This window comes from Bos javanicus, chromosome 6 (genome assembly GCF_032452875.1).
Source record: "Bos javanicus breed banteng chromosome 6, ARS-OSU_banteng_1.0, whole genome shotgun sequence".
Taxonomy (NCBI): Eukaryota; Metazoa; Chordata; class Mammalia; order Artiodactyla; family Bovidae; genus Bos; species Bos javanicus.
Genome location: NC_083873.1, coordinates 113,372,881 through 113,383,741, shown reverse-complemented (window position 1 = coordinate 113,383,741; position 10,861 = coordinate 113,372,881). Strand labels below are relative to the sequence as shown.

At 47.6% G+C, this 10,861-nt stretch overlaps 1 protein-coding gene across 1 annotated transcript; it reads right to left on the bottom strand.

Moving 5' to 3' along the window:
- Positions 1-8,311: 8,311 nt before the first annotated feature.
- BLOC1S4 (biogenesis of lysosomal organelles complex 1 subunit 4) lies at positions 8,312-9,902 on the bottom strand. Its single transcript, XM_061420913.1, has one exon. It carries the CDS (start codon positions 9,744-9,746, stop codon positions 9,093-9,095), a length of 654 nt encoding a protein of 217 aa, XP_061276897.1. The 5' UTR covers positions 9,747-9,902; the 3' UTR covers positions 8,312-9,092.
- Between the last annotated feature and the right edge of the window lie 959 nt (positions 9,903-10,861).

Below are 10,861 nucleotides of genomic sequence, written 5' to 3'. Positions count from 1 at the left end.
TATGGGGAGCTGGGTGAAGGGCACATGTGAGCTCTCTGAATTATATTTCTGCAACTTCTCTGCAAGTCTAAAACTACTTCAAAGTAAAAACATTAACATGACTTCGTCCAACAACAGAATATACATTCTTCTCAAACTCACATGGAATATTTGCCAAGATACATCATATCTAAAACAAGCCACATAACACACCTTAAATTTAAAACAAAACAGATCAGGACCTCCCTGGTGGTCCGGGAGTTAAACTTCACACTTCCAATGCAGCAGGCATAGGTTCAATCCCTGGTCAGGGAACCAAGATCTGGCAAGTCTCATGGTACAGGCAGGAAAAAAAAAAGTTTAAAAAAAAAAAAAAAAGAATATAGATTATACAATGAATACTCTCAGACCTCAGTGGAATTAAAAAAGAAAGCAATAATGGAAAGATAGGCGGAAAACCCCAAGAGACTTGGAGATTAAACAACACTCTTCTAAATAGTCAAGAACTCTCAGGAGAATATTAAAACATTTTGAACTAAAGGAGAGTGAAACGACAACTTATCAGAATTTGTGGGATTTAATGAAAGCAGTTCGTACAAGGAAACCTAAAGTGCGTCTACTGGAAGACACTATTCTAAAATCAATCATCTAAGCTTCTAGAAAAAGAAGAGCAAATTCAATCCAAAGTAAGCATAGATGTAACTTATAAGTAACTTATAACTTATATGTTATATAAGTTATAAATTCACTTATAACTAAGTAACTTGTAACTTATATGCAGAGTACATCATGTGAAACTCTGGGCTGGAGGAAGCACAAGCTGGAATTTTTCCGGGAGAAATCTCAATAACCTCAGATATGCAGATGACACCACCCTTATGGCAGAAAGGGAAGAACTAAAGAGCCTCTTGATGAAAGTGAAAGAGGAGAGTGAAAAAGTTGGCTTAAAACTGAACATTCAGAAAATGAAGATCATGGCATCCGGTCCCATCACTTCATGGCAAATAGATGGGGAAAGAGTGGAAACAGTGGCTGACTTTATTTTCGGGGGCTCCAAAATCACTGCAGATGGTGACTGCCGCCATGAAATTAAAAGATGCTTACTCCTTGGAAGGAAAGTTACGACCAACCTAGACAGCATATTAAAAAGCAGAGACATTACATTGCCAACAAAGGTCCGTCTAGTCGAGGCTATGGTTTTTCCAGTGGTCATGTATGGATGTGAGAGTTGGACTGTGAAGAAAGCTGAGCACCGAAGAACTGATGCTTTTGAACTGTGGTGTTGGAGAAGACTCTTGAGAGTCCCTTGGACTGCAAGGAGATCCAGCCAGTCCATCTAAAGGAAATCAGTCCTGAATATTCATTGGAAGGACTGATGCTGAAACTCCAATACTTTGGCCACCTGATTCAAAGAACTGACTCAATATGAAAAGACCCTGATGCTGGGAAAGATTGAAGGAGGAAGGAGAAGGGGGGATGACAGAGGATGAGACGGTTGGATGGCATCACTGACTGGTGTCCTGGTGATGGACAGGGAGGCCTGGCGTGCTTCAGTCCATGGGGTCACAAAGAGTTGGACGCGACTGAGCGACTGAACCATCTGAAGCATAGATGGCCAATAGGCACATAAAAAGACGCTCAACATCACCAATCACAGCGAAATGCAAGTCAAACCCACAAGGAGATCTTGTCTCACTCTGGTCAGAATGATTGTAATTCAGTAACTCCACCCGACTGAGAAACGAACCAGAGGTGCCCAAGTCTTGCACTCAGCACCCAGATAAATGACTCCTCCTGCTGGGTGGTGGTGGGGAGAGTGGACTGGAAGAGAGGGGGCTGGAGTGCCAGCTACGGCTGTTGGTACTCCTGTTGGCGTTTTCCCCATCATCACCATCATCATCAACCCTGAAAAACCTCTACCTCCTCACCGCCTCACGCCGTCAGGGTTCAGTTCAGTCGCTCAGTCGTGTCTGACTCTTTGTGACCCCATGAACCACAGCATGCCAGGCCTCCCTGTCCATCATGAACTCTCAGAGTCCACCCAAACCCATGTCCATCGAGTCGGTGATGCCATCCAACCATCTCATTCTCTGTCATCCCCTTCTCCTCCTGCCGTCAATCTTTCCCAGCATCAGGGTCTTTTCAAATGAGTCAGCTCTTCCATCAGGTGGCCAAAGTATTGGAGTTTCAGCTTCAACATCAGTCCTTCCAATGAACATTCAGGACAGATTTCCTTTAGGATGGACTGGTTGGATCTCCTTGCAGTCCAAGGGACTCTCAAGAGTCTTCTCCAACACCACAGTTCAAAAGCATCAATTCTTTGGCACTCAGCTTTCTTCATAGTCCAAATCTCACATCCATACATGACCACTGGAAAAACCAGAGCCTCGACTAGATGGATCTTTGTTGGCAAAGTAATGTCTCTGCTTTTTAATATGCTATCTAGGTTGGTCATAACTTTCCTTCCAAGGAGTAAGCATCTTTTAATTGCATGGCTGCAATCACCACCTGCAGTGATTTTGGAGCCCAAAAGATAAAGTCTGACACTGTTTCCACTGTTTCCCCATCTATCTGCCATGAAGTGATGGGACCAGATGCCATGATCTTAGTTTTCTGAATGGTCACCATCAGGGTGGCCATTGTCAAAAAACTCTGAAAATAGCAAGTGTTGGTGAGGATGTGAAGGAACTGGGACCCTCATGCACTGCTGGTGGGGATGCCAATGATGCAACTGCGTGGGCAACAGTATGGAGGGTCCTCAAAAAAGACTGAAAATGGAGCCACCACATGATCCAGGAGTTCCACTTTGGAGAATAAGAAAGTGGAAAGTGAAAGTCGCTCAGTCATGTCCAACTGTTTGCGACAGTCCATGGGATTCTCCAGGCCAGAATACAGGAGTGGGTAGCCTTTCCCTTCTCCAGGGGATCTTCCCAACCTAGGGATCGAACCCAGGTCTCCCACACTGCAGGTGATTCTTTCCCACCTGAGCCACCAGGGAAGCCCAAGAACTCTTTTGAGTATATACACCTCTGAACTGACAACTGGGTCTCAAGCCTTCACGTTCATAGCAGTGTTATTCATAAATGCCAAAAGCTGGAAGCAGCCTAAGGGCCCGTCACCAGATGGATGGATATTGGGAATTCCCTGCCAGTCCAGTGGTTAGGACCAGATGCTTTCACTGTCGTGGATCTAGGTTCGATCCCTGGTTGGGGAACTAAGATCGCAAAAGCCACGTGGCACTGCCAAAAAACAAACAAACAAAACCCCCAGATGGATGGATAAACAAAGTGTGGCTTATCCATACAAGGAAATATGATTCCACCTTTATTAAAAAGGAAGGGACCCTGTCACACACTATGACAGGGAGGAAACTTGAAGACATTACGCTCAGTGACGTAAGTGAAAGCGTTAGTCGCTCAGTCGTGTCTGACTCTTTGCGACCCCATGGAGCCCACCAGGCTCCTCTGTCCGTGGATTTCTCCTGGCAAAGATACTGGAGAGGGCTGCGATTCCCTTCTCCAGCGACAGTCACAGAAAGACAGATACTATGTGACTGTGCTCGCATGAGGCTTCCCAGGTGGCTCAGTGGGAAAGAGGCTGGTTGCTAACACAAGAGACGCAGTTTCCATCTCTGGGTCTGGAAGATCCGCTGGAGAAGGAAATGGCAACCCACTCCAGAATTCTTGCCTGGAAAGTCCCATGGACAGAGGAGCCTGGTGGGCTACAGTTCGTGGGGTCGCAAATAGATATGACTGAGCACCAGCGTGCATGGATGTACTTGTATGAAGTCCTCAGAACTGTCAAACTCAAGGAGACAGAAACGGTAATGGTGGTCACCAGGGGCTGGGAGGGAGGGAGTGGGGAGTTGTTTCATGCGGGCAGAGTTTCGGTTTTGCCAGAAGAGCTGTGGGCATGCATGGCGCTGATGGCTGCACAGCAATGTGAATGGACTCGATGCCACTGAACCGCACACTGAAAAACGGGTACGGCGGTCAGTTTATGTCATGTGCATTTTTGTGCGTTTTTTTTTTTGTTGTTGTTATGTGCATTTCACCACTCTTTATTTTTTGGGGGGGGGGAAACAAAAACAACGATTGTACTAAAAATTTGGTTAAAAAATGTTAATACTTACATTTACGACTTAGATGTGCTCAGCACTGTGCCAGGTGCCACGGATCTGGGGCTGCACCAAATGGACACAGACCACTCTCCGTGTCCTAGTAGGGGAGACAAAAAACACACAAAGAAGATCCCCACATGCCACAAGGCAGCTTGAAGATCCAGTGTGCCATGACTGAGACCCAGCGCAGCAAAAGAAATAAAATTTCCTTTTTTTTTGAAAGTTAAAGAAAGAAAAGACAAGCACATAAATAAACAAGCTTCCTTCCCACAGAGAGAAGAGCAGAGAGGACAACAAACAAGCTCTGCCTTGGAGCACAGCTGTGGTCCTCACATCGTGAGCCCCGGGGTTGGATAGCAGCTGGCGGCTCTGACTGCCAGATGCTGGCGTGTTTATTTTCTGAAGGCTGGTCTTGCTCCCACAGCGCCCCCTGCTGGACAGAAACTGTTCCTGCCGCTTAGGGCACTCCCACAGTTACCACGGCAACAGGTGGACGACAGGGACTGTAGCCTGAGAGCCTCCTCTGTCCATGGGCTACTCCAGGCAAGAATACTGGAGTAGGTTGCCATTTCCCACTCCAGGGGATCTTCTTGACCCAGGGATCGAACCTGTGTCTTTTGCATCTCCTGCATTGTTGTTCAGTGCCTCAGTCGTGTCTGAATCTTTGTGACCCCATGGACTGCAGCACACCAGGCTTTCCTGTCCTTCCTCATCTCCCAGAGCTTGCTCAAACTCATGTCCATTGAGTCGGTGATGCCATCCAACCATCTCTTCCTCCGTCATCCCCTTCTCCTCCTGCCTTCCATCTTTCCCAGGATCAGGGTCTTTCCCAACGAGTCAGCTCTTTGCATCACGTGGCCAAAGTATTGGAGCTTCAGCTTCAGCATCAGTCCTTCCAGTTCAGGGTTGGTTTCTTTCAGGATTGACTGGATTGGTCTCCTTGCATTGGCAGGCAGATTCTTTACCACTGCACCACTCGGGCAACAGTACCTGGTTACTTCCCTCCTCCCATCCCAGGGTCTCATGTGACCACAGACTGATCCCTCCCCTTTGAGGATGAAAATCATAAAGAAAAATCTCTCATTCTAAAAGAAATGCATTTCCTTGTTTATTACTGGGATCTAGGTCACTTCAGAAAATGCTTTTTAAAAAAACAAATAATTTTTAATTTTTTGATGTGTAAAAGAAGTCTCTTGGGAAAGATAGACCTAAAGTTCTGTACCTCTATCTCTGAGGCACAGTTAAGAACATGGTCTTCTTGGATCCCATAGGATTGCTTGTACGGATATAACAAGTTCAGTTCATGAGACGGGTTGGTCCAGGTTGGCGTCTGACCTTCTCTCCCACTGGCCTGTTGAGCTCCTGGGAGGAAGTCTTGTTTTCCTTGGGGTCCTCAGTCCTCCTGTGGTGACTGACTTGACTTCCCAGCAAACACGAGATTGAGTTACTGTATCTGCCTGCCTCCCATTCCTCAAGGAGGGGCTGCTCTTTATCTAGCTGTTGGTTCTTTCCGTCATCTGAGTCATTCATTCAACAGGTATCTGAGAGTGCTGGGCACTGGGAGAATACAGCTCAGGAGTTGGACCGGCTCAATAGTTCTGGGGCGTGGGCTTAGCTGCTCCGAGGCATGTGGGATCTTCCCGGATCTGGGATTGAACCTGTGTCTCCTGAACTGCTAGGCAGATTCTTTACCACTGAGCCACCAGGCAAGCCCAAGAAATACGTTTTTATAAGTAGTTTTATTTACTCATGTATCTATTTACTTTGTGTATTTATTACATACCCCTTACATGTTTGTTTACATGTTGTCCATGGCTGTTTTTGCACAAGGATGGAGTGAGTAGTTGTGAGACCAGGTGGCTTGTAATTCTTTTCAGTGGCCCTTTAAGGACTCTGTGGCCCCCTGTCCTAGCTCAGTCAGCAGCTCCACACCATGCTGACTCCAGGACATGGGCCAAGGCTCATATTCCTGAAAGTTCTAGCTTGGAGGATAAGTGACAGGTGCTTACTGCCTCATTTCACATGTGTGAACTTGCTATGTGTGAATTATCAGCACCCAATTTTATGAGTGTGTCCAGGGTGACTCCTGGGTGCCCGAGGCTGTCCTGGGGTGGATGAGACGATGTCCCAGGTACTCCCGACGTGCTACGTGGTTCCTGTGCTCTTGGGTGTGGGAATGAACAAGTTAATTGACTCCAGGGTGACTGGTGGGGTGCTCCCCTCAACCTTTATTAGACCCCATCCCAAACCCTGATTATTCTTCTAGAAAGTAAGGGAGCTCTAGACCCCAGCAGCAGACATGGTCTGCAGGGGCCACCCAGGCGTGACAGTGGGGCCTCCCTCCCAACTTGTTACTGACTTAGGAAGAGGGAGAAAGATCAGAATCGTAAGATTCAGGAGGGCCCTCTTAACTCTCCAGATGGTCCAGGGGACGGGAGTGGGGAGAGGAGGGAACCAGGAGGTTTGAAGGCGACAGTGCCCAAGAGGGCAGGGTGTCTGGCTCCCCAGCCTCCATTGTGAAGACACAAAAGTAACCCTGGTCTAACAGCTGTCTTGCACTGTGCAAACCAGCTTCAAGTCGCCATTCCAAACGAGGCCCTGCACTGATCTTGTGCAGAAACGTCAGAAACAACAGCAAATGACTAAGAGGATTTCAGAACCCTTTAGGGATAAGGTGCACAGATAATGATGTACATTATCTCCCAAACCAGGACTTTTTGAGAATTCCTCGTGGCCCAGGGGTTAGGGTACCACCCTTTTCACTGTGGAGGGCTTACCTTCAATCCCTGGTCAGGGACTAGGGTCCTGAACCTGTGCGGCGCGGCCAGAGAGACACAGTATTATTACCTTCAATCCCTGGTCAGGGGACTAGGATCCTGAACCTGTGCGGCGCGGCCAGAGAGACACAGTATTATTACCTTCAATCCCTGGTCAGGGGACTAGGATCCTGAACCTGTGCGGTGCGGCCAAAGAGACACAATATTATTACCTTCAATCCCTGGTCAGGGGACTAGGATCCTGAACCTGTGCGGTGCGGCCAAAGAGACACAGTATTATTACCTTCAATCCCTGGTCAGGGGACTAGGGTCCTGAACCTGTGCGGCGCGGCCAGAGAGACACAGTATTATTATAATTTGTCATAATTTGTCTTACTACTTTTTAAATATTAACCACAAACAAAAAATATTTCAGTAATAGACATGTAAGGAAGCTATTTTCATATTCAGTGGATATGCCACATGTGTGGTGCCAAGTCGCTTCAGGCACGTCCAACTCTGTGTGACCCCATGGACTGGAGCCCGCCAGGCTCCTCTGTCCATGGGATTCTCCAGGCAAGAATACTGGAGTGGGTGCCATTTTCCTCAGAACCAGGGATTGAACCCGTATTTCCTAACATCTCCTGCACACGCAGGTGAGTTCTTTACCACGCCGCCGCCTGGGAAGCCTGTACTAATTACTTACGGCAGGTACCCAAGTCACCAATTACTATGTTGGTTACTTGTTCTTTTCCACTTCTAAATCCAGGAGTTCTTAGTTTGTAATTAGTGAACCACCTGAATAAAAAATGTAAATATGTGACAGAGAAGATTCATGAAAGCTACGGTTAAAGATTACACAGTCAGTTTCTCACAATACACAGCTAAGTGAGAAGGTATCTACTTTACAAACCTTAAACATCTATGATAAACGACACAAAAGCAACCAAGGTGTACGCTTATTTGAGGACTGTTATTACCTAGGAGGACTGGGGTTCCCAGGTGGCTCAGTGGTAAAGAACCCGCCTGCCAATGCAGGAGACACAGGTTAGATCCCTGGGCAGGGAGAGTCCCTAGAGAAGGAAAAGGCAACCCACTCCAGGATTCCTGCCAGGGAAATCCCATGGACAGAGGGGCCTGGCAGCCGGGTCCATGGGGTCGCAAAAAGAGTCGCACACAAGTTAGAGGCTGAACAACACACTAGGAGGACCACCTTATAAAACAGATTAGTCTACTGTGCCTTCAAGGGATGTTCAAGATTCCAGGTCCTCAGGGTGAAAGAACAAAGTCCTAATACCAGTCGTATCATCACACAAATGATTTAAATATTCATTTTGAGAAATATCTAAAGCCGTGAACTTTATCCCACTCCTAAAATTACATACACAACATGTCTACTTTCGAACAAACAAAAAGCAAACGTGTAAAGTCCTTTTCAGACAGAAAGCTTTTCCAATAAAATTTAAACTTTTTATTAATTTTTAAATTACAAACCAAACGTTGGTAATCATATATAGACGTGTTAGCTACAGACAAATTAAGACTGGAGTTATACTTTCAAATACTTCAGAATGAGTTGCAATAAAAACATTTTCTCAAAAATTGTATAATTTCCTTTGGTTTACAATCCATCATATGGAAAGTTTAATATAATTTAAAATAATTTACCATCTACCCTAAAGTATGCTATAGAAATCTGAATCACTATCAGCACTTTACTGATTGGGAGACGTTTGCAGAAATTAACAGCTGTGGCCGTTGATTTGTTCTATAAGAGAATATCGAACTGTCTCCAGGCAATAGTTTGGGTAACAAAAGACGTATGAATACATCTCTGGTCAATAAGTTGTTAGGCTCCAATTAACAAGGATTTAAGGGCTCAGTAGTTTTCCTAAGAGTATTGCAAATATACAAATGTTGAAAAGGTAATAATACTGTTAGTTGAGCTGTAAAATGCCTAAAAATAACAGTTCTGCCACAGTGTGCAGGAAGTTCATACATTTTGCTTCCGGGATTCCCCCACCAAGCACCTTTCATGTTTCAAGTTTGAACTGGAAGACATAGAAAACCATACATTCCACGTGAAATGAGGAGAGTGAGCAATCAAGTGTGCAAAAAACAAACTTTACAATTCCATACTCCAACATCAGAGGTGTCCAGTAACAGGAATTTCAACTGATCTGATTAACAGTCGAGATAATTTCAGACCTGTCCTCTTGCAGCGCTGTCCAGCAGACTCAGACCTGAGGTCTTTCGCTGCAACAGGGAAAGTGGTCTTCCGTCCGAAAGACGACGGGGGGTTCGTAGCCGGTCAGCTGGGACCTGCCGGAGGGCGCCTTGTGGAAAAAGGAGGGCACGTTAATCGTGTGCAGCAATTTCCTGAACGTACTGGGGAACGTCCCCAGCTCGGCCTCCGCCCTGGCGACCTGCTCCTCCAGCCTGGCCACACTGGCGCTGACCATGCCCACGAAGGCCTCCAGCCGGTCGATCTTGCTGTAGACTCGCCGCATCTCGGTGGCTTTGGCGTAAATGAGAGGCACGCCCTCGCCGACTACGTGCGAGGAGTCGCCGCGCAGCATGTCCAGCATGCCCACAAACTCGTCCACCCTGGTGAGCAGGTCCTCCAAGCTCGCGTCCAGCGCCTCGATCTCGGGCCGCGCCCCCGCGCCGGGCAGCAGGCAGGAGGCGTAGCCCGCGGCGGCGCGGCGCAGCAGCGGCGGGTCCCGGCTCGGCGCGCCCGACTCCGGGCCCTCGTCCTCCCACGGCCCCGAGGCGCTGCTGTGGCTCTGCGACACATTGCCGCTGTCCCCGCTCCAGGCCGCCACCTGGGCCTCGGCCTCCTCCGCCGGCTCCTCAGCAACCGGCCCGCAACTCGGCGGGAAATCCTCCATAGCCCGCAACTGCCGGGCTAGCAGCCCCACTTCCGGGCTTTACGCGCGCTTGCACCTGCGCACGCGCGGCACTACTTCCGGCCTCTGCGCGAGCACGTACCCGCACGTACACCCGCCCTTTCTAGGGGACACCCCCCTCCCAAACCCCTCGCCCGCGCATGCGCACACATCTCTGCTTCCAGCCGTTGAACGGGCGTGCACGCGCCCTGTGGTCTCCGCGCGCAGGTGCTCAGGCTCAGAAATCTTAAAAAAAAAAAAAAAGACTCTCCACCGAAGAGCCGTATGGGTAGAGCATCAGTTAGCATCACTCCACTTTGGCCTCCAATTAAAAAAGATTTTTTAAATCTAAAAAATTTTTTTAGAAAACTTTAACAAATTAAAAAACTCTTTAAAGATAAATACATTAAAAAATGTGTAACAGGAGTACAATAAAGTTTGTATATCTTGTTAAGTGTACACACTGACTAGTTTTTCCATATCCATATAGCCATGTAACCTGCATCCAGGTCAAGATATAGAACACGTCCAGGAACCATGACGGTCTTCCCCCTCATTTACCTAGCTTCTTCTGGCTGTTTATAGTAAAATGAAAGAGAAGTCAGATAAGCAAAATGAAGGTCGGTTAAACCTCGACTTATTTTTTTGGCTGTGAGACTTGCGGGATTTTAGTTCTCTGAACAGGGGTCTAATTGATGCCTCCTGCAATGGAATGGTGGAGAAGGCAGTGGCACCCCACTCCAGTACTCTTGCCTGGAAAATCCCATGGACGGAGGAGCCTGGTAGGCTGCAGTCCATAGGGTCGCGAAGAGTCGGACACGACTGAGCGACTTCACTTTCACTTTTCACTTTCATGCATTGGAGAAGGAACTGGCAACCCACTCCAGTGTTCTTGCCTGGAGAATCCCAGGGATGGGGGAGCCTGGTGGGCTGCCGTCTATGGGGTCGCACAGAGTCGGACACGACTGAAGCGACTTAGCAGCAGCAGCAATGGAATGGCAGAATCCTAATCATTGGATTGCCAGGAAAGTCCCAAACCTTGCTATTTTGGTGACTTTGAAAATTCTCAGCATTTCCAAACGTCAAAAGAAAAGTGGAAGTCGCTGTCCGCCGCTTTG